At 33.7% G+C, this 23,838-nt stretch overlaps 1 protein-coding gene across 1 annotated transcript in view; it reads left to right on the plus strand.

Moving 5' to 3' along the window:
- The window catches only part of TNKS (tankyrase), a gene marked incomplete at its 5' end in the record, with an annotated part of 143,366 nt that overhangs the window by 90,940 nt on the left and 28,588 nt on the right, over nucleotides 1–23,838 (plus strand). The window contains 8 exons of the mRNA XM_081081292.1: nucleotides 5,085–5,179; nucleotides 6,645–6,711; nucleotides 6,975–7,161; nucleotides 8,814–8,935; nucleotides 9,524–9,615; nucleotides 9,705–9,783; nucleotides 16,319–16,490; nucleotides 20,928–21,007. Coding sequence (XP_080937418.1) covers nucleotides 5,085–5,179; nucleotides 6,645–6,711; nucleotides 6,975–7,161; nucleotides 8,814–8,935; nucleotides 9,524–9,615; nucleotides 9,705–9,783; nucleotides 16,319–16,490; nucleotides 20,928–21,007 — 894 coding nt within the window. The remainder of the gene's footprint in view (nucleotides 1–5,084; nucleotides 5,180–6,644; nucleotides 6,712–6,974; nucleotides 7,162–8,813; nucleotides 8,936–9,523; nucleotides 9,616–9,704; nucleotides 9,784–16,318; nucleotides 16,491–20,927; nucleotides 21,008–23,838) is intronic.

Raw genomic sequence — 23,838 nt, forward strand, 5'->3', positions numbered from 1 at the left:
AATGCAGCAAACATCACACAGGCCTGCATAGAAATATAGTTGTAAACCTTTCACACAGATTTAAAGTCAGATTCACCAAGCTGAAGTATTCGTGTCTTCTGTTCAGGAATTTCTTGGTAATGTAAATCAAAAGCTGGCAATAACTTTCTTTTTTTTTTTTTTTAACATCTACTATATATGAAATACTGTTAGCCCTTAAAACAGTGGTTCTCAACCTTCTGGACCTTTAAATACAGTTCCTCATGTTGTGACCCAACTATAAAATTATTTTCATTGCTACTTCATAATTGCAATGTTGCTATTGTTATGAATCATAATGTACATATCTGATATGCAGGATGGTCTTAGGCGAGCCCTGTGAAAGGGTCGTTCGACCGCCAAAGGGGTCGCGACCCACAGGTTGAGAACCGCTGCCTTAAAACATAAAATTGAGATCCATTCTCCATTCTCAGTGAGCTCAGAGTGGAGTATAGGAGACATACATAAATAACTATATTATTTTGTGACAAGTGTTAGGGAAAGATTATGGCAGTTTAAGGACCAGTCTTTGATAATCTTTTTTTGTGTTTTTATTGCAAAAGTATTGTCCAAAGACAGAATAAAAGGAAAGGATAAATCATTCTGGAGTATTGATATTTTGGAATCTCATTTTAAAATCTTGTTTAAGGAATGTCCCAAACTTTGTACTTTATAAAAATAGGATAATAATAATAATAATAATAGTCTCAAGAAATTCAGAATTAAATTTTATAATATTTTATGCTTCCTAGATTAAAAGTGCTACAGAGGTTGAGATATTCTTTTTATATGGTAATTGTTAACCTCAGAAGCTTTCTCAGCACCATTAGATCAGGGAACTCTTTCCCCTGTACCCAGCTGTCATTTGTGAGATAGCAATATGTGCTTTGTGTTAAAATGTAAATGCTAAAATTCCCGTGGGATTGAATATGTGATAACACATTTAAATCTTGAAAAATAGTTATCATGACTTCTTTGTTCACTGGAAACAAAAGATCCAAAAATTAAATTTTGGTTTTCTAGACACATGATAGTATATAGGTTTTCCAAAGCTAATAACTTATCTGTAAGATTTTTCTTTTCTTTTTCTTTTTAATCCTCAGGAATATTTTGTCTTCCATTGTTGCTTGAGTTTGTTAAGAAATCATATGTAAAATTAAATTTAAGTGGGAAAATATTTTGTTACTGGAAGGCCTTTAACTTTTTTAGTAGGTATTTTACTTTTTGAAAGCACTTTTATCTTTCTTTTTAATTACTAAACAAGCACATATTTTTGTTTTAAAAAAATCAAATACCAAAGCAAGAATGCAAAACCAAGACTTTAAAGCCTTTACTCATTTCCTTATATTGTGCTACCTGGACCTATGTTAAAGTTACACCCACAGTTTTATAACAGTTGTCAGTTGTCACTATTGTACCTATGCATGTAGGATAACTGAAAGCTACCTTAAATGCTTTCTACTGCCCTGAAGATCTGTATCAGAAAAGCAAAGATATAAATGGCTTTTTTTTTTAAAGGCCTGATTTTAAGAAGGAAACTTTGACTTTGGGGGTTTCTTTAAGTAAGGATCCTTTTTTTATAAATGTTTTATAATATGAAAATATTAGTAATAGTATTTTTCTTACAGCAAAATAATACTTAGGTAAATTTTTAGAAAGACTTTTTGTATTTACAATTGTTCCATACTTTATCACTGTACATGTTTGACTTTTAAAACATTTTTTTAAAAATCTCTTAAGAATAAATCTGAGGAGTATAAACTGGCAGTGTATAATGTCTTAAATGTTGGATTCTTATGTTTACTAGTTTACAGACACCAAAAAAATATCAAATAACGTGTATTTTACAAATGGGTCTGCTTTATTTTTTTCAAAACTGAAATTATACTCTGTTAATTATCCTAGCATTTAGAAAATTACTTTTATCATCGCTTTGCCACTTGACAGTTGGGATGTAAAGCTGGCACTATGTGGTAACAATTCACTAAATGTAGTCTAGGCCACATGAAGTTAATTGTTTTGTATCAGAAGATAGCATTTGGTGTATAATGTTTAGTTGTAAATTTTTTTCTGGAGGAAATACTTCTGGGCTCTTAGTAGTATTACTTGTTTAAATCATCCTTTGTTCTCAATTTGTACTGTTTGGTTTTTGGGTTTTTTTGCTTTCTACCATTTCCTCAAATTTATTGCATGCGTTTTACAGATTTTTATGTGCTTTCTAGTGATACTATTTAGTTTGCATAATTAGCATTCACATTAGAATGACTGCTTGGAAAATCTCATCTGTCTTGTTCTATACCCATTCTCCCTGGGAATTCATCCACTCTCATAGCTCAGCTACTTCTGCTTGGATGCTGCTACCAATTTTGCTGCCTGACACTGTCATTAACTCTCTCCTATATTAGTCCTGCACTCTTCTCTTCATGTCTGCTTGTCACTTGGTTTGCCCTCCCCCTCCAATGCATTATCTATAGAGTAACTAGACTGATCTTTCCAAAACTTTAGTCTTAAGTAATTTCCTGTTTAAAGTCTTCCAGGGGTTTCCCATTGTTCTTATAATCTCCCCCAATCTCATACTATACTTAACCACTGAAATTTTTTGAGTTCCTCAATTGTACCATGTCCACTGGGTATTAATATATGCTCTCCACACTACCTGGAATAAAGTTCCCCATCCTTTTGCCTCAGAGACTTGTGTTTATGCTCGTCTCCTTTTGGAAGCAATTCTGAGAATCTTCCCTGACCCGACTCCTTTCTACTCACCTCTGGAGTGGTTTGGTGTATGTCCTCTAGCCTCTCATGCCATCCTGAACTTCCCTTTGTAGTCATCACATTTAACTGTATTTGTCTGCTTTCTCTAGTTGACTCCTCAGAAACTAGACATTTCCCCCCCTCATCCTTTGTCCTCCTACATCAAAAATTGTTTTATATGTATTTCATTTAGGGAGTTTCTGTTTTTAAGGAATAAGAAAACTCCTAAGGGCACAGTATGGAACCTTTCTTATGTCCATGCTATTCCTAGCACTTAACATGGTGCCAGATACATGGCAGATGCTGACATTCTATGAATACCTGTGATGACCAAATTTGTGCCCCACTTTCACCTCTCCTGAATTCTAGACCCATTACCACTAGGGTATCAGGCACTTCAAATTCAATAAACCCAGACCTCAGATTCTTTCCCTCTCAGCTCCTCTCCTCTCCTCCCCTTCGATCTCCTCTCCTCTCTCTCCCTCACTCCCCGTTTCCTTCCTTTCTTTCATCTGTCACTGACATTTCCAAACTGGAATTTTTGTACCCCTTGCTATCTATATCAGTCAATTATCAGATTCTATTAATTCTGCTGCCGAATAATTTTTGACACTCGCCCCCAACACCATTTATTCACAGTTGCTTTATTTCAGGCCTCCTATTACCTTCTACCTTGTTAGTTACAGAGCCTTCTAATTTATTTGTTATTTGAATTTTAGCCATTTAAAAACTAAATATATTACCATTTTTAAGGCATTATAAATAATTTTTAATCTCAAAATGATTTTTAAAAATCCAGAAACTAGATATTTTTAATGTTTTGTCCTTCTAAATAAACATTGTGTGTATATGTATTCATTTAGTTACTTCATTTTCAAAAATAAGAAATAAAAGCTATTATTGAATCAACTATATACAAAATTTTTTATTTTATTTCTGTTTTACACATGAAGAAGCTGAGATACATAGGTAATATGACTTTCACAGTTTCATAAGATCCAAGGCTATAATTGGGTTTCCTGACTTCCTATTCAGGATTCTTAAAATCTGGATGGTCTCCTCATTATTAGCTGTAGATTGCTCAGAAATATTTCTTAAATTTAGAGGCTGTCAGAATATATAAAATGTGTGGAGTACTATGAACACAGTAATAGATAATACAGTATTTTGTAATTCTTTTGTATCTTGATATTTGGAGTAATACATAAAGAAAATAAATTGAAAATTATATTAAATTCCCAGGCCCAAATAGAAAACAGGAAAAGTGAGAGTACATAAAAGTATATTGACCCTGTTTGAAAAGATGTTGCAGTATTTAAACCTTAAGTAAATGAGCAAGTAGAAAAATCGCTATGGTTGTAAAGAACCTTTTAATTAAAATAATGTTATTTCTAATTTTTTAAAAGATGAGTTTTGATTTTTAAAAATTATTAAGTTTTAATAGAGAACCTTTTAATTTGGTTCAAATTACAGGGTGGCAGAAATTAGTTGGGAAGAAATGATATTTTCCTTTTGAATACTGCATGTGTAGTGTATGAAGTAGAGGGCGTAAATACTACCTTGGCATATTTCATTGCATCCAATGTAGCAAATTAGTTTTGACCCATTGCTAGCAGCTGCTTGGAATGAATATGGTCCATTGTCCTTTTTATTTCTACTAAAGTTTCTTCAAATAGTTCTTTAGGGAGGTTTTTCAACCTTTCCTATTAAAGAGAAATTTTGAGAGCTGCATCTTTAGTTAGTCTTTTTGATAGAATTGTAATTGAAAAGTTAGAACTTGAAAGGTGGGCAAGATTTAAATAGGACAAAGAAGCATGTTTTCGGTTATGAGGGATGTGAGCCCTGACATGTCTTCTGAGAATAGTGAGAGTGGTTCATGCTAGAAAGAAGAAAGAAATAATATGGAGAGATTAGGGTAGGGCTTGATTACTGAAGGCCTTTGTATGCATGCATATAAGCATAGCCAATGGACACAGACACTAGGGGGCTGAGGGCATGTACTGGGCGGTGGAGATGGCGGGGGGGGGGGGGGAGTCAATGGGGGAAAAGGAGACATGTGTAATACTGTATGTAATACTTTAAACAATAAAAAACGTAGGAGAAAACAGGTGCACGGCACTGAAGTTAGAATTTACTCCTGAAGTGAGTGAATTGTCTCTCATTCAATTAGGAAATAGGAATTTTTGACACTTTAACTCAGTATGTTTTGTGTATGTTAACATTCATTGTGTTTAAATCTAAACAAATACAGATTAAATGCTAAAGCAAGAATTATTTACCTGAAGGAGTGGGTGTGTTTTTCTTCTATTTTCTAGTCGACGCCCTTACATCTTGCCGCAGGCTACAACAGAGTTCGGATAGTTCAGCTGCTGCTTCAGCACGGTGCTGATGTTCATGCAAAAGACAAAGGGTAGGTGTAGCGGTTTATTTCCTTTAATGGTTTTGCTCGTGGATTGTTCTGCTTGTTTTCAACATCTTATATGCTGAAGTTGTGGAACACTAGGCAAAGAAAGTCATATAGACCATTTCTTTACAGCTTGTGTAGCATTTTAAAAATGTTTGCAACTTCAATTTTATTTTCATATACTACTTCTTACGTCTCATAATAGTTTCCTAAATTAGTTTAATTTTATTGAAATTCTATTATTTAAAATTTGTTTCAATTGCAATTATTATTTCTTAACTCAAGTTGCATTTCAGAAAGATAAGACAAATTGAAAATTATGATAATCTGTTAATATAGCTATCATTTATCTGGAATGAAAAGGTTATCTCTTATGAATAACCCAAAATCATAACTATACAGTATTCTAATTTGTTTTTTCTCTGATGAAATCTTGGACATCTGAACTTGGAAAACCTAAAAGATCCGTATGAAGGTTGATGTGGTGGGGGTTGGAGGGTTAGGGCAGAGGGACTAAGAAAGCAATCACGTCATTTACTTTATGCGTAAGTGTATTTTGGAAAACTTTGTACGAGTTTTCTATCTAGTCTCCAGGGACATATGAATCAAGTTTGCTGTCCTGTGTGATGGGCTAACATTTCTCATTATCCCACCTTAAGATCTAAAAGATAACTTGACCTTACTACCCAGGTAAATAGATTCATGTTACACTCTTGTGATTGGCAGCATAAAGAAGAGAAGCCCTGGAGGAGGTTTCTTTCAGTTTGCCCCTTTCCATGTCAGGAAACATAGAAATGAATAAAGAACTCAGTACTTGAGACAGTTACCCGAGGGGGAATCCATTCATTCCAAATCTGCTCTTTTCCGTACTCTGTTCTCTCTCGCCTGCACCAGGTTTTGTGCCATATGTGAATGGTGTCCCGGTAGTATAGGGGTACAAATGCCTGATGCTCTTGTACATCTCTATTTCCTTGTGCATGTCTGAAAACAGATGGGTGTACAATAGGTGAGTCATCAAGGGAAGTACAGCACAAAAAAGGGGGTCTTTGACTCATGTAGAAAGATCATTTAAAATGCAAGTTATAGTAGTTTGGATATTTAATTCTTTTGCTGGTACTTTTGAAAATGAAACAAAAGAGTAGGAATTTTCAATTCTCTATCAATTAACATTTATTTAATGTAAACACTTCATATATAAAGCATGCAATTGTCAGCACATGTTCTTCATTTTGCCTAAATGCTTCTCTAATTGGTGTTTTTATCATTATATTTAAGGATTGTATACACAGAATACAAGGGAAATACAAAAGGTTAAATTATCTGTGCTTTGAATTATCTTACTAAATACTTTAAAATATTTTTAACATAATTGTATTAGGATTTATTAGATTTTTGTTGCTTAGCACTTCTTGGATAAATGACTATAAGTTGTTTGAAATTTCAGTATTTTACTTTGTCTTTTTTCATTTAGTGGACTTGTGCCTCTTCATAATGCATGTTCATATGGACATTATGAAGTCACAGAACTGCTACTAAAGGTAAAAGAAATAAAAAAATAATGAATTTCATTTGCTCTTTTTAACTCGTCATGAAGTTTCCATGTGTTTATTGGTGAATAAGATTTTTAAGAAAAGCAGTTTTAAAATATTATCATTGCTTAAACTATTTATAAAAGCTGAAATTAAAATACTGTTGACATTTCAAAGAGTTGTAACTGAATTTTACAGTGAAATAAATGTCTTCTGAGCTTTATTTAATCCAGCAAAATGATTACTGACCTAAAACTTTTCTCTTAATTCAGCATGGAGCCTGTGTTAATGCCATGGATCTCTGGCAGTTTACTCCTCTGCATGAGGCTGCTTCCAAGAATCGTGTAGAAGTCTGCTCTCTGTTGCTTAGCCATGGTGCTGATCCTACACTGGTCAATTGCCATGGAAAAAGTGCTGTGGATATGGCGCCAACTCCTGAGCTCCGGGAGAGATTGACTTGTATGTATTTATATCCTGAAGTCAAAATTATTTGTTACAGATTAGACTATCTCACTTTTGTTTAGTTATAAGGGCTGGTGTTTTGTCTAACTTGGATGATATGCTTCCATTCTTTCTCCCTCCCTCCCTCCCTCTCCCTCACTTCCTCCCTCCCTTGGGGAGTTTACACTAGCTGTTCCTTCTGCTTTCAGCATTGCTTACTCCCCTTTCCTTGTCTTTATTTAAATACCACCTTTGTAGTGAGACTTTTCTTGATTATCCTATTTCAAATTTCTATACTATCACCACGTTAGCAATTTCTATCCCCTTTCTAACTTTTCCATTGCACTAAATCACTTTTTAATATTGTAAATGATATCCCTATTTATTATACGTACACTAGTTTATAATCCTCATTTCTGATCTTAAACTTGTCTTCATGATTCCATAGGAATCTTATATTTATATACTATATATATTTTGTGTTTATTCAAGCCTAATTCTAATTCACAAGTTGAGGCTCCCCCCTCCCTTTTTGTAAAGGATGAGTTGATCAAAAACCATATATTGAATACCTACTATGTGCCATGCACTGGAAATACATCTGAATAAAACTAGAAAAATATCTCTGAGTTCTTAGAGCTTATATTCCTGTGCTGTTGGTAATAATATATATCATCAAGTTTGCACAATTCTGTTTTACTTCTTTTGTGTGGTATAGCCAAAGTGAAATCACATGCCCACATTTACATAAGATAATTTTTATGATATGGTGGAAGTAGTCTAAAATACTGATAATTTGAATTCAGTATGATTTGAATTCAGTTTAAATTTCTCTAGACTAATGGATAAGCCAAGCAAAACCATGATTTTTACTTGAAATCAGTTCTTAGTACATCACCTTACTTTGCAGTTGTCAGGATCCTACTCCTTACATATGACAGTTTATAATTCTCTCAGGTATCTTTTTATATGTCTGTTGGTCATCTGTGTCTTTGGAGAACAATTTTCAGTTTTTTGTTAACAAGTTGTCATATCAGAATACAAACCAACTTGTAAAATAGAAAATAAGATTATATGTTTTTAATAAATAAGGGTTTTAGACTCTTATTTATGTAATTAATTTAGAAATCTCTTTTTAAAAATCTCTTACTTGCTTATAGCAATAATCATTACTTACATTTATTGGTGGAGGCAATAATGGTAGTACAGCACACAAAAATTCGATCAGCCTATCCTTCCTCTTTCGTTACTTGAGTTTTCATTTAATATATGCTTTTATGTCAGTAAATGTTGGTCTGTCTTTTTTTTTGTTTTTTAAGAGCTGTAAAGTATTTCAGTGTATAAGTGTTCACAAATTATTTAACTAGTTTCCATTTGGTGGACAGTTAGATTGCTCGTTTGAAAACTTTCCTGGAGTGAATATATTGGTATGTGTATCTTTATGAACTCTAGGAGTATAAGTATAAAAAGCCTTATTTCAGATCATACATAATTCATAATTTTTCATTAACCTACACCCTCATCTTTTGCACCTTCATTAATGTATCACCATGCTGCTGATGTTGCTAACGTAGAGGACTGTGTGAAGTTAATAATTATCTTAATTCACAATTATGCTAATGATTTTTATAAATTTAAAAATTTCATTTCAATTATTATTTTATTAATAGATGAATTTAAAGGTCATTCTTTACTACAAGCAGCCAGAGAAGCAGACCTAGCCAAAGTTAAAAAAACACTTGCCTTGGAAATCATTAATTTCAAACAACCACAGTCTCACGAAACTGCACTGGTAAGATTTTATTGTTAATTCATTCTGTGGGTTGATAATTGCAGTGTAAGCACAAAATATGATTTTTATTTCAGAAACCTTAAAGTAACTGTGGTATCTGAAGTGACAGGGATTTGCATTTTAATGGTTGCACTGATTTTTAATTTGGTTCAGGAGGCTGTTGCTTTCATGGGTGAGAGAATAGACTTGCTCAACCTTGATTTGGGAATTAATTTTACATTTGCCTTTACCCAACCATGTTGTAACAAATCCACCTTTGTGGCCAGTGCTTTCATTCTAATGAAGAATTGAGAAATTTAGTTATAGATTTTTGTAGCTTTGGAGAGGCAGTAAATTTGGACGATAATTATTTATTGGCTATCGGAAAAGATGGAAGTATTTCTTAGTGCTTAACCAAGAGCATAATTTCATCTTGCTGCCAGGGTTATGTTTTGTCCTTCCAGTGTATTTAGGAGGAATTTTGATCATCTTCATAATGTAAAATGTATAAGTATATTTTAAGATAACAGTGTTCAGCACATTGCTATTTAACTCAGAAATCTACTTTTAAATAGAAGTTCATTTTATTGACTTTTATTTACTTTACAGCACTGTGCTGTGGCCTCCCTGCATCCCAAACGAAAGCAAGTGACAGAATTGTTACTTAGAAAAGGAGCAAATGTTAATGAAAAAAATAAAGAGTAAGTGTAATTGCAGTTGTTGTTCAATTCCTAAAGGGGAAATGCAATAAAAGTTAGTAAATCACCTCTTCCTTTTCCCCTCTCCATAGTTTCATGACTCCACTGCATGTTGCAGCAGAAAGAGCTCACAATGATGTCATGGAAGTTCTGCATAAGCACGGAGCAAAGGTAAGGCACACACCTGAAATGAAGTGCCAGACTTGGCATTGTAGATAGGTGCTCTTAATTAAGACTGTTAATTTCTTCAGGAAAATCTGAGAGAAAGTAATAAGACTGTTAGCATGTATTTGAATTCATTCATTCTCCTTTAAAAGCTGATTTAAGTCTTGTTCCTAGTAAAAATAATTTGTTTTATTGTAATTTACTGTTATTCTCTTATAAAGTAATAAAATGTAACTACAGTCTTATCATTTGAAATATATTTCAGCTTTACATTGTTTTAAGTTAATACTGGAATTAATATATTTTATAGTTAACATCAGTGATGGTTTACGGGAATGATAGTCAAAATATCACCCACTTATTTTAAAGAATATCTATATTCCTTCACACTCATACTGGTAATTTTTTTTCAAATAACCTCAACACTAAAGAATTTTAATTTGTTAAAATACTAATCTTTATTTAAGAATAAAGAATTTGAAATGTATTAATACTTAGTACACAGGTTATTGCAGGCAACCTCCTTAGGTCCATGTGTCAACCTGAGTCACGTCTACGCCCAAGGTGTTTCCTAAGGCAAAATGGGAGCTTGAGAGGGAGGGATTGACAGGGAGGCCACAGCACAGTGCTGTAAAGTGAATAAAAGTGAATGAAGTAAACTTTTTTTTAAAGTAGATTTCTGAATTAAATAGCAATGTGCCGAACATTGTTATTTCAAAATACACTTATATATTTTACATTATGAAGATGATCAAAATTCCTCCTTAATACACTGGCAGTACAAAACATAACCCAGACAGGGAAAAACTCACTCATCTGTTCACTTTCAGCTTCTTGTGACATTGTACTTTACATGTGTCCTAATCAGCACATTAGGACATTATCCTAAACCAGTGGTTCTCAACCTTCCTAATGCTGTGACCCTTTAATACAGTTCCTCATGTTGTGGTGACCCCCAATTTCATTGTTACAAATTGAACATAATTAAAGCATAGTGATTAATCACAAAAACAATATGTAATTATATATGTGTTTTCCGATGGTCTTAGGCGAACCCTGTGAAAGGTTCGTTTGACCCCCAAAGGGGTCACAACCCATAGGTTGAGAACCGCTGCTCTATTGTATGTTCATTAACACCTGTTAATTTCTTTTTTTGTACACTTTCACTACAAGGTGTCTTGATTTGGGGGGCGGGGGGGATACACATTGTCACTCTAGCTAAAGGAATACAGAGACTAGTGTCAACTCTCAGGTACTTAAAATCAGGTTAAGATTTAGACATACATATGTTTTCTTAATCAAAGTAGAGTTACAATGTGAGTTAATAGTAAATGCTTGATTACAGAAATGTCACGGAACAGTTCATGATTACCTACCAAATGAGTGATTTGGACAATGATAGCTTCAAATTTAGTAGAGAAATGAACTCAGCCTCTAGATTAGCTCTTTGAGACTAGATTATCTCACACTGAAACATTCCCCTTAGCCAGTTCCTTATAGTCTTCTTGCTGGTTTCCAGGACTGTTTTGCCATGTTTGAATCATAATTTTATGTCCTATACATTTTAAGCCAAATACCTTTGAAATTTCTATCATCCAATTAGCCTCTTTAAGAAAATTATTATTCTACTCAGATAGAAATAAAGATATATACCTCAGGTTGCTATCTGTAGATACAGCAGGGAGACAGGGAGGGAATCTGTTTCATCTCTAAAACTGCCAGATGTCTGTTATTTTTCTGACACCTTATACAGTTGGAGTATAGCACATTAAATGTAGCATTTTTCTTACTTGAGGCAGTTTCTGTACTTTAGTGAAAATAGCCTTTTTAGTGCTGAAGAGTAAGCATTTCTGATGGCATCCTCTATCATATCCTAATAGTGGATATTTTGATAGAGAAAAATAGAGAGGACTGGGTCTAAAAATGACTTGATCAGAAAAACTGATTTAACATTCCCAGACTTCTTCAATAAATATGTATGTTGGTATTTCCAAATAATATTAAGAATTAAAGTTTTATGTCTTTAAAATATGGAGAGTAAATTAATGATGTATATTAAATAAATCTATCAAATATATATTTTAGATTGAAAACAAATTCTGGACAGCAGTACATACATACACTTTAATTTGAAAGCTCTAGAAGAATCCTTGTGAGTGGCGATCTCATTTATTTGATAATTCAGCTTGATCACCATTGAGGCAATTATATATATAATACTAGACTGTATTTCTTTGTTTCTTTAAGAGTTTGATTTTTATATATAAAGAATATTTTAAATGTAATTGAGCCCAAGTTTTTTGCCTCAGTGAATAATTGTCAGTGTGTGAGTCAGAATTGTCAAAGCCAAGAATACAAAACACAGTGTTGTCTCAGAGATCTTCCAGGTCATGGGCTATATTCTGTCCTTGAGTTGGCCTTCTTTTAGTGCTTCCAGTATTGCTATTGCTATTGTGGGTAGCATGCATGAGTCATTTAATCTTCTATATTTCTCCAACAATAGAGTGAATTACTCACTTGTCATTTATCTTATAGAATGATAGAGATTAGAATAATAAATCCAGACTTAGGAGAGCCTCCTTTAAACAGTTTTCTGGGATCACAGTGAAATAAAGTTACACTAGCTCCAAAATATCACTCTTCTTCACTGGGAAATGGAATTAGAGCAGTAACACAAATCCTTCCAGATTGTCCTTTTAAAAATCGAGGGATGGAGATTGATCTGTAGCCATGTAAAACAGTTACTGCTGCCCTCTGAAAGCAACCTACACTTACTGTGGATGGCAAGCACGTTGTGCTCTTCTGTGTGTTGGGCCACTTCAGAAAATATGGAATAAAAAATGAGGTTGGCCACTTTTTAGAGATCCCTGATTATATCCCATGACTGAATAAAAAGATAAACAAATGTAGCACATTAGCAGTATTGATAAAGTTAAATATAAGAGGAAGTAGGGAACCTTAAACTTTTTTCAATTTTGAATCAATTTAAAGATCTGTAATGGCTCAAGCAGGTAGTCGATTTTTCATCCAGTAGTTATTTTTCCCTTTCTTCCTTGCTTCAGAACAGGGGTCAGCAAACATTTTTTTAAAAGTCCAAATAGCAAATATTTAGGCTTTGTAAGCCAAGAGACAAAATTGATGATTTTATGTAGATATTTATATAGCCACTTAAAATATAATCATTAAAAAAATGTGAAAACCATTCTTAGTTTGCAGTCAGTATAAAATAGCCCACTGGTGGAAATTGACCTGCGGATCCTATAGAACTTTTTTTTTGGCATGTATGGAAGCTTCAGGGAAGGCTGGATCTGAAACAAGTTTAGTAATTTCATTCTCTTCGCTAGTGACTGGTGTAGACATGAGTTTAGGGAACATTTCTGGCCCCAACCATAAAGAGAAGTCTGCTGGGAAAGGTTTCTTCTCTTTTAAAATAGATGTAAAAAACTTGACTTTTGGCCTTGGATGAGAATATATGGAGTGATGGATGCATGGAGCTGCCAGTCATATTTTGACAATAGAGGGGTAAGCCTGGAGTCCTAAGATTAGTGGACCTGAGAAATTTGACATTTGTACCTAGTGAGAAATAATTCTTCCTCACAAAAACCCTTATAGAATGTTTAATATTTTCCTGTTTTCCATTGTTATTCTTTCTAAGTGGGTTGTACTAAGTATCACCAAATTGTTCTAGCTTTGTTGTTCTACTTGTTTCTATGGAATGAGTGCCTCTATTACATTACTCGCTAATACTGTTCAGTGACTTCTTATAGTGCCCCCACTATGTTGTCTGATAAAGCACTCCACAGATATTCTTTTGTTACTAATACCATTTAGAATTTGAGGGAAGAATTATAATATTCTTTCATAACAAAAAATGCATACATTTACTAAAGCGAAGAATTTGTGTTATTCTGGTCTGACTTGTACGTTGTCTAAGAAAATTGGGCTTTCTGAAATATTAGAATATAATACTACTTATAGAAATTAGTAAATGCCTTATATATAAATATAGGAATGAGGACATAGAGCTTCAATATATGGTCAAGTTTTTAGCTTAGGGTTACAAATCAATTCTCCTCAAATGGTTGGAATTGTTTTAGCTAAAAAGTTCCTTTTATAACTTAATTCTAGTAACCATTTACATATTATTCTATTTTTATTTTTCATTCATTCAGAAGGCATTTCTGAAGCTCCAGCTATGTTCTTAGGGAGGATGAAAGTGCAGGAAAAGTAACATTGCAGATTGTCATAATCATTGCTTCTAAATAGCTGACAATTTACAAAAAGCATCTAACACAGAGCTTAGTAGTTGTGTTAGTTGCATCCCTTTCTTAAGTGAATTCTTAGGAGATGAACAACTAGTTCTGATTTTGATAGGTATATATGAAGGGAAGGAATGTGAAGCAGAGAGAAGAGCGTGGTAGAGAAATGAGAACACAGAATACACAGTAGAGTTGCACTCAGGGCCACCCCTTTCAAAACATGGAGAGAAAGAAGAGGAACAAGAAATATTAATTTAAAGAATTTTAATAAGTGGTGATTTTTGGCTAGTGTTTCACTCCATGAGTACATGCCCATGAAGAAGTGAGATAATAGAAGTGAATCTACTATTTTCTATATTACGCTCAGCTTCACCATACATATTTATAGATAGGACCTCTTATTACACATAGACTGTTTTTAATGTTTAAGATACTTTCTATGCTTTATCTGCTATTTAGTCAATCTGCTCAGACACTGGAGGTAAGCTAGCTAGTGTTAGATTTACCGGGAAACTTTACATCCGTCTCTCCTATTGTACTGCTACGGTGTTTTCAAGGATACTCTTGACCAAAGGCATATTTTACTTTTGGCAGTGACTTTAGAAACTAACTTTCATAAAGTAGATAGGGCTTCTCATAATCTGATAAAGCTGGAGCATAGCCATATCAGACGGTGATGGAAAAATACAGAAAGCAAGGTGGTACAAAAGTAAATTGTGGGTTGCCTTAAATGATGCTGAGGGGTTCATTCAGGTTTATTTGAATAAGTCACTAAGCTGAGGAATAACTTGGTAAGATCAGTATTTTGGAGTAATAATTCTCAAACCATGTTCCCATGATTTAATAAGCTGCATTGAAGATTTTCATAACTATAATTGAAGAATTTAGTGGGTTTCTTATCTAATTTCCAGAAAAATATTAGTGATTAGAATATTCTCAAATTTAAGTTTTTCTCCTGTGGTGAAGAAATAATAAAGAAATATTCATAGGGAAAAAAATCAAGAAGTTTACTTTGGCAGCTTGTGTTTTCCATCAGTACATGCTAATGGCTGTGCTTTTATGCTGTCTATGTATAATCAGTCATTTTTCTGATGGCAAAGTTGCTGTAATTAAATATGTCAGTATTTCATGGCGAATTTGGAAACCACCATTAAGAATCTAGATGAACCCTTGCTTAACCAAGTGTGACGGCCTTACTTGTAACGATGCAAGACTGGAGACAGGGAGACTCATTGTCTTAAATCCTTTTTTTCTTACTCATGCATTTGGTAGGTGTGCACAAATGTTTTGAATAACCAGCAAGCAGATATTTGATAATTTACTATGTACCATTAACAGGAATTTATAGAGGACCCAGAAAACCTAATATAGTCCATATTGTCAATAACCTTAGTTTTACTTGGGAAGCAAACTATCACGATGTTATAATATTTCAGATAGCACTGACTTGACATAGGTGTTCAGAAAGAAATTATCGAGGCTTCAAATATTCAAGGAGGGCTTCTTAGAAGAGTGGGACTTTCACTGGATCTCATAATCCAGAGCAGCAGAGAGAAGGGCTTTTCTCTGAAGTAGCAATATGTACAATGAACATAGACTTGGGCTGACTGGAGTAGAAGGTATTTACATGGCATCCTGGAAAACAGCTTAGGATCAGTAAGGTTTGATCAAATCATGAGCTTGGTCCAGAAGTTTAATATCCTAGCTTTAAAACTAACTAAATTATTATTCTTTACAACTCTTCAGTCCTTTAAAAATGGAACATGTGAATCTTCGAATTATATTCTTTTTGTTAAATGTGTTTGTAATTCAACTAGGGCATGTTATTATAATTATTTACTAAAATTAGAAAAAAACGTAATGAATCACTTTAACTGTCTTTGTTTACATATTCTGTTGTTTTTATATCTGAGAACAAGTTTGATAAAACATATTCATCCAGAAGTATTTAATGTATATCTTTAATGTGATAGGCAGTGGATATCGGACAAAGTCCTGGCCATATTCTAGTGTTGAGGGGAATGGCAGGGAGTAGAAGATGGACAGAAAGATGGTCATTTAGGGAAAGAATAGGTTTGTTATGATTTTCAGTAAGGTGATCAGAGAAAGCTAACTTAAGATGATATTTCTACAGAATCAGTGAGCGAAATTAATAATGAATTATCTTTGGCATTTTTCAAAAGCTATGTCAATTGCATTTTCTCATTTGAAATTATTTGCTTGAGTATAAAAGGGAACAAAATTAGATATTCGATTTCATGTGCCCATCAATGATTTTACAGATGAATGCGCTGGACACTCTTGGTCAGACTGCTTTGCATAGAGCTGCCCTCGCAGGTCACCTGCAGACCTGCCGCCTCCTGCTGAGTTATGGCTCTGACCCCTCCATCATCTCCTTACAAGGCTTTACTGCAGCGCAGATGGGAAACGAAGCAGTGCAGCAGATCCTAAGTGGTGAGTTCAAATCGCTAACCATTGCATTATTCTCTCTCTCCCATGTCCCATCCCCTAATGAACACAAGACAAACTTAGTACCTCCTGTTTTTAGCAGCTCCTTGGAATGTTTGTTTGATTGAATATTTTTGCTGCCTTTCCTTCCTTATAGTTTAGCCAGTGGCTCTCTCTGTCAGCTTTTTTGGTGAGGTGAAGTAGGTATCATGAGAAAAAGGTTTAAATTAAAAACTTGACTTGTGTGTTACAATCAAAGGTTAGTTAAAGCTCATATAAACAGTGTGGAATTATGGTAGCTCTAAAATCTGTCAATAGAGAAAATTTCAGGTCATTCATCTGGTTAGGATCTTTAATTAATTGTTCTTACAAATGTTATATTCTGACCTGTGTTTTGTAATTTAACTTCATTGCAATTTTCTGAAATTATCTTGTGTTTTCCTGGCTTAAATATAATTATAAAACCTGGCTGAGTATTAACAGTGCCCACCTAGTACAGTGTTTGATACTTGAAGTGCTTAGTTTATTGAGGAAGAATATGCATGTTTATTGAGGAAGAATATACATAAGACTGATACAAAAATAGACACTAGTTCCCAAAACCCCAAAATTAGACAAAATAACACAATCCACCTACTGAAAAATGATGAAATTGCTACAACAGAAATTTTCTATACCTGACCCTTATTTCTCATTTCTTTAATTTTGACTGTGGAGTTTATCTGCTCCAGAATAACATAAGAAAGTGGAAGAGTAAAATGGGGAAAGCAACAGACTACAACTCAGAAGTCCTAGTTCTTGTTCTTACCTGTAGCCCAGTCCTTTACTCCGTCAGGTGCAGGACCCCCTTTTTATAATGAATATTTTGTAATATCCCTTTTACTATCCAGAAGTTAATACATAAATAATATGGTCTAACTATATGGATACCTTCCAAAAATCTATATTAAATGTCCTAACTATAACATTAAAAAAAAAAAAAATGACGGTAAGTCTTAATTATAAACTACTGGCAATATTTATGTCAAAATTAATGTCAGATTAAAGAAAATAAGCAGTTTTTTTATAAATGAGCATTTTAAAATTATTTTAGAAGATTGGACTTTTCTTTCTAAACCTACTTATCCAATTGTTAGTCACTAGCTACATGTGGCTAAATTTAGTTAAAATTAAAATTAGAATTTTAAATCATTTATCAGTTGTACTAACCACATTTCAGACACTCAATAGCCACACGTGACTGGTGGCTACTGTATTAAACAGCACAGATAGAGTATTACTAGCATCACAGACAGTTCTTTTGAACAGATCTTAACTTGAATTCTTCTGATTATATATTCCATTGTGGTTATTGCATCGCTTTTACCTAATCCTTTACAGAAGTAAGGATTTGGGGAATTAATGATAGCTAAATTACAATTGAAATCCCCATTTGCATTTATTTGCATTTTAAAATAAGCCATTCAGACCTATTGCCAGTTTTGTAGTCCAATACTAAACAAGTCTACAGGAGATTTTTTAAAATAACCAACGGCCTTTCAGGCTTTGAAACTCTAGCTTTTTTAAACATAGTATAGTGGATATTTGACATTTTTTTTGTGTGTCCTTATTTAGCTTTTTGTTTGTTTGTTTTTTCATTTTGGTGAGACAGAAAGAATTAGGGTTTCTAAAAAAAATTAGAAACCAATCTCTAGCCTTTGACCCTAGGTGAAATATTTATTTTCATCCTCTTTGAAGTCAGTGTGCTTATAAAGAATTTTATTAATACAGTATTTTGCATATCAGCTAGTCTTCTTTTGACTGTATTTCCTTTTTAACTTCATTTTTATGTGGTTTTTTTTTATTGTGCATCTCTTTGTATAAAGGTCCTGGGCTGTGTGTGTGTCCTTTCAGCTAATACTTTGTTCACATTATTTCTAAAAATGAATCTAAACCTGTTCAGGATTTATAATGGATGCATTATTTGTATAGTAATTAACCAATATCTTTAAATAACTCTATTCTTTGATTAGGACTAAGTCTTTCTCATAGTTTTCAGAAGCATCTGAGGCCCGGTACACGAAATTTCATGCACTGGGCGGGGGTTGGGGGTGGGCGGGGGGGGGGGGTGGGGTGGGTTGGGGGGGTGGTGTCCCTCAACCTGGCTGGCCTGCACCCTCTCACAGTCCGGGACACCCCTCGCTCCTTACTGCCACTGTGCTCACCAGCCATGAGCCCCACTTCCTGCATTGAGTGTCTGCCCCCTGGTGGTCAGTGCACATCAGAGACCGGTTGTTTTCCCGTTTGGTCAATTTGCATATTAGGGTTTTATTTATTATATAGGATAGCAATTTTTGTGTGATTGTAAAATTATATCTTTTATAAATCAGTCTGCATCGACAGGTGTGCCAATTTCAAATCATTTTTAGAATTTAAAAATTCAACCATAGTAATTGTATCCTTCAAATGCTAGAATCTGAAAATATCTGAAGTTCTAACTCTATGTACATAAACAGTTGTCATTTTATTCTGTTGAAATGATAAACTAAAAATATCATCTATAGATTCCCTAAGGCTATTTCAATGAGTTTTACCAACTACCAGAATCACTATCATTGGGACATAATATGCACACCTTAAATGCAGTAATGTCATGCACAGTTAAAATGGAGACAAATGAGATGTGAAAGACAGAATAAGGGAAGCCAACGAGTTAAGATTTGACATCATTGATCCAACATAGAATAGCATGGAAGTCAATTCAGCAGATCCTTTCTGAATGATTTCCATGTAAAAAGGAATATAAAAATGAGCAAAACCTAATTCCCTTCCTCAACGCTTCCTAACTAACAAATGTAATAATCTCTCACTCAAAGAAAAATAATTTTTGATATCTCAAAAATGTACTTTATTAGATGAAATACTCTATTCTTTCCTCCCTTTAATCTTAACGTTTTATTTCCTATTATTATTATGACTAAATAAATGCAGTTTGTCTTCCGTTAAAGAGTTCTCATAACTCACTCTGTAAAAATCTTTTTCCTGAACAAAGCTCTTTAGAGTAGAGAGAGAAGTATTTCTTCTGAAATCTAAAACCTTTTTTTAGCATCAATAGATCTTCCCATTTGCACAGTGGACTGAATAAAGATGTCTCTAATCATAAAGTAATGCCATCTTAAATCTGAAAGGAATTTAAGGGAAACCAGCAATCACTTAATAGGTGCAAAAACTAAGCTGTTAGGTGATTTGTCTGTCACGGTTAATAGAGCCCAGTCTAAACCCATTCTCCTGGACTTCAGTCCTTTATTTCTATTATCTGAATGTGTGTACACATTATAAAAGTCGCACTTATTGTTCATAAATGTATTTTGAGTGATATAGTACATTCATTTTTTTAAAAAACATTTTCATTGAGGCCAATGTATAATGCATTTTTGTTTTGTTTATATTGGATTAATCAAAAGACTCCATTTGTTAGCCTCATACTTATAGACTTAACAGCCCAATTTAATTATGTTCTATTTAGTATTTATATCACACCTCTCATTTTACAGACATTTTTTTTCCTTTCTTTATTGATTAAGGTATTACATATATGTCCTTACCCCCCTATTGCCCCCCCCCCCACATTCATGCCTTCACCCCCCTGGTGTCTGTGTCCATTGGTTATGCTTATATGCATGCATACAAGTCCTTTGGTTGATCTCTCCCCCTTACCCCCACCCTCCTATAATTTCTCTCTGAGGTCTGAGCATCTGATCGATGCTTCTCTGTCTCTGGATCTGTTTTGGTTCATCAGTTTATATTGTTCATTATAATCCACAAATGAGTGAGATCATGTGATATTTATCTTTCTTTGACTGACTTATTTCAATTAGCATAATGCCTTCCATTTTACAGACATTTTGAATTGTATTTCCTTAAAGCCATTCAATAAACGTGAATTAAATTTCTTTTTTTTTTAGTAGGCCTTTTTTTGTACACTGATTATGTTTTCTAAGATCACTGATTTAAGGAGTAGTACTTCTGTTTCATATTGGGGAAACTGAGGCCCAAAAGAAAGGCTGAACATTAAGTACTGAAAGCTGAGTGGCTTCCCTAGGTTTGCATAACAAAATCCATGGCAAAGCTTTGCTACAACACTTTGTAAAACCAATCGGTCATGAAGATGATCGTGATCTTGTGGTGCTTTGTATCTTCATTCCCCTATGCCAAGTATTGACCAGAAAGTTTGAAGAATAGAGTAGCAGGGTTGGAGACGGATTTATGTGTCTTAGAATTTATTTAAATTTGGCTTAGGATGAGATGGATATAGATTGAAGTAAGAAACCACTTATCTTTTGTTTGAAAAAGATAGGTCTCAGAATCTGATCCTTTAATCTCTCTGTTTTCACCAAATAATTTACCCTCTTTAACTACTCTGTGATTCCTTGAAAGTCAACACTAGTCTTTCCTTTTATGCAGAAAGTACACCTATGCGCACTTCTGATGTTGACTATCGACTCTTAGAGGCATCTAAAGCTGGAGACTTGGAAACTGTGAAGGTAAGTTAATGCTTCAATGTCTTGAGTAGCACTAGTGAAGCTTTGCTAACCATTTCACTTGAAGCTTGTAAGTGAAACTACTCAAATCCAGGCAATGAAAGGAATGAGCATAATAGGTGCATAAACAAGAGAGATCTCTAACCACAAAAAGTTTCCTAGTATGTGCCTTACATTCATTAAACTCTTTTTTAGTCACTTTTCTTGTGGTTATGTGATAGCTCTTTTATTTTCACTTACATTAATTAAATTGTTACTTTTGGCTGCGTTCATAAATTTCTAAGCTAGTTCAAGCCCAGGTAGTAGTACAATAATGTTTAAAACATTGTTTCTTGAAGTTTTCCAAGAGATTCTCACATTGGCTCTGGGAAAGAATGATCCTGCAACCATTAGGAATTATTTATATGCAGAAGATGGGTTTTCCTTTTTATGTAACTCTGCTTGCTAAGAAAATTTTAATCAACCTTTATTTGTGGTATAAACAATGGTTATAAATTTAATGTTTCTCAAATGAAAAGTATATTCTAATATCAAATATACTTTTAAAAACATACACACTTCCCATCTACAATCATTCATGTAGAGATGAAGATAGAAGAAAGGAATATAGTTTTTGGTTTCATTATGTTTTGTTTTGTTTTTAAGAAAGGCCGATTGCAATATTGTTATTGCCAGTCATACCAGATTTTATTTTTCAAATTAAACTTTGTCACTTATTAATAAGCCAACTCTATTTTTGTGACTTTTAGTAAACTAATTATAGCACTGTTGATGACGTATACTATTTGAAAGTGACGGTACACACTTTTTAAGCTCTGTGGCCTAGAAATTTTATTTTTGTTTTAATATCTGGTCACTTTCAGTCTTTCTTTCATCATATAATAACATCTAAGTTACTTAAAGAAAATAGTAAGTAAATAGCCACTGGAGAGAAAATTTCAAGTTCTCTTAGATCTAAAATTACAGTATGTTTTTCTTTTTTTCTTAAAAATACTCTGTAATTTGAAGTGTATCCTAATAAAGGAAAATGTTTAAATATAAAAAATGATTAGGACTCCTTTTCTGTGTCACAGCATGGTAATATCAGCACTAGAATTGCTAGATGTACCCATTATAATGAAATTAAAACTGTTTTAATGTAATAAATTAACAAAATTCCATTATCTTTTGTGTATAAATATACTGCACCTTTCCGGTTTCCTAAACAGTCTATTCACAATAAAGGACCAACTACATTTTTTTGAATGGAATCAAAATGGTGGAAGAAAAAGCACAAATTAAGTGAGAATTAGGCTGCATAAATTTCTTTTCCTAGAGGTTTTAGAAAGTATTAGAAATTAGATATTAGAAGAAAAGCTGTTTGCTGAGTAACATATTTGACATTATATAAAGCAGCTAGAAAGGATGTGAAATTGCTTTGTCATTCAAAAAGGAAGTAAAACAGACTAGAGATTAAAAAAATTCCAAATATCGAAAAGCAAGTATTTAATAAGCAGAATGGGGTTTTATTTTTGTAACCTGGTAAAATGAGTTGTGTTTCTTCATTTCCTCCCTCATTCCGATTTTGCCAGTCTTCTCTGGGGAGAAAAAAAAGTTAAATTAAAAAATAAGAACCAGAAGAGTAAGTGCTTCAGTCATGTAAGACAGCACTGGTGTTTACTAGAAATTTTTACAGCCTTTCTTTTTAGTTTATGTATTAATTTATTCGTTTTTATTTAATTGTATATTTTTATTCTCTAATTTATGTGTTAATGTAGCCACAGACTCACTTACCATGAAAAGATAAGATGTTTGACCTGATCAGATGATAATGTTCTTCAGAAGTTAGAGTCTGGTGCTTTTCCACATAGAGTCGATGCGATTGTAGGCTCTCCCTAATACTGCCCAGACTTGTTTCTGTCATGTAAAAATTGTACCGTCTGAAAAGTCCTGTTTTCACCCTACCAGTGTGAAAGCCCCTACTGAGTATATCAATAGAAACAGGTTCTTCATTTTTAACCAGCCATGCACCAAAAAGATCAGGAGAACAGGGTCTGAGTCTTTACTACTCCTTACCAACCCCATGAAAAAGGAATTCACTTAACCTCACTGAGCCTTGGTTTATTTATAAAATGGAGATAATTATCAACTTCACAGATAGCAATTTACTGAAAGAATATGCCATTTTTTACAAATTGTAAATGATTGTTCCAATATCATTGTATTTCGTCTGTCACCACTGGTGATGCAGCCTGTCAGCCCTTACTTTGCTCCTACTGCTTGTAATCAAGGAGAGTGGCGTTGGTACTGAACTGGTAACATTCAAAAGGAGAAAAGGAGATAGAGGAGAGGTTTGGAGGGCATAGCTGAAAGAGGTGGAAGTAAAACCAAAAATTAGAATACGATTACAGTCAGTTCGACTTGTAGAGTTAGACAGACATCCCCCAAAGATCAAGTAAAGCACTGTGGACTACATGGCTTGGTTGGTTTTATTATATTTTTGTTTTGTTTTTTAAGAAAGGCCAATTGCAATATTGTTATTGGCAGTCATACCAGATTATTTTTTTCAAACTAAACTTTGTCACTTGTTAATAAGCAAACTTTACTTTTGGATCAAAGGGCCAAGTGTGTGGCCCAAGCAGAATTAATACAGTTTTTCCAGAGCCTTTTTTCTTGCCCCATCAGAGGAGACAAGAACTCTGGGTAACTCTGCAGTCAAGTGGGGTTGCTCTTATTTGAGAGAAGAATGGCTAAGAGCATGCAAAAATGCTGTGACTAATAGTCTTGGGGAACAAACGCCTTAAAAAATGAAAAAGTAAGGCATCAGTTGCCTTGCAAATGCTTGCTTTATTATG

Source organism: Myotis nattereri (assembly GCF_964212035.1).
Source record: "Myotis nattereri genome assembly, chromosome: 2".
Taxonomy (NCBI): domain Eukaryota; kingdom Metazoa; phylum Chordata; class Mammalia; order Chiroptera; family Vespertilionidae; genus Myotis; species Myotis nattereri.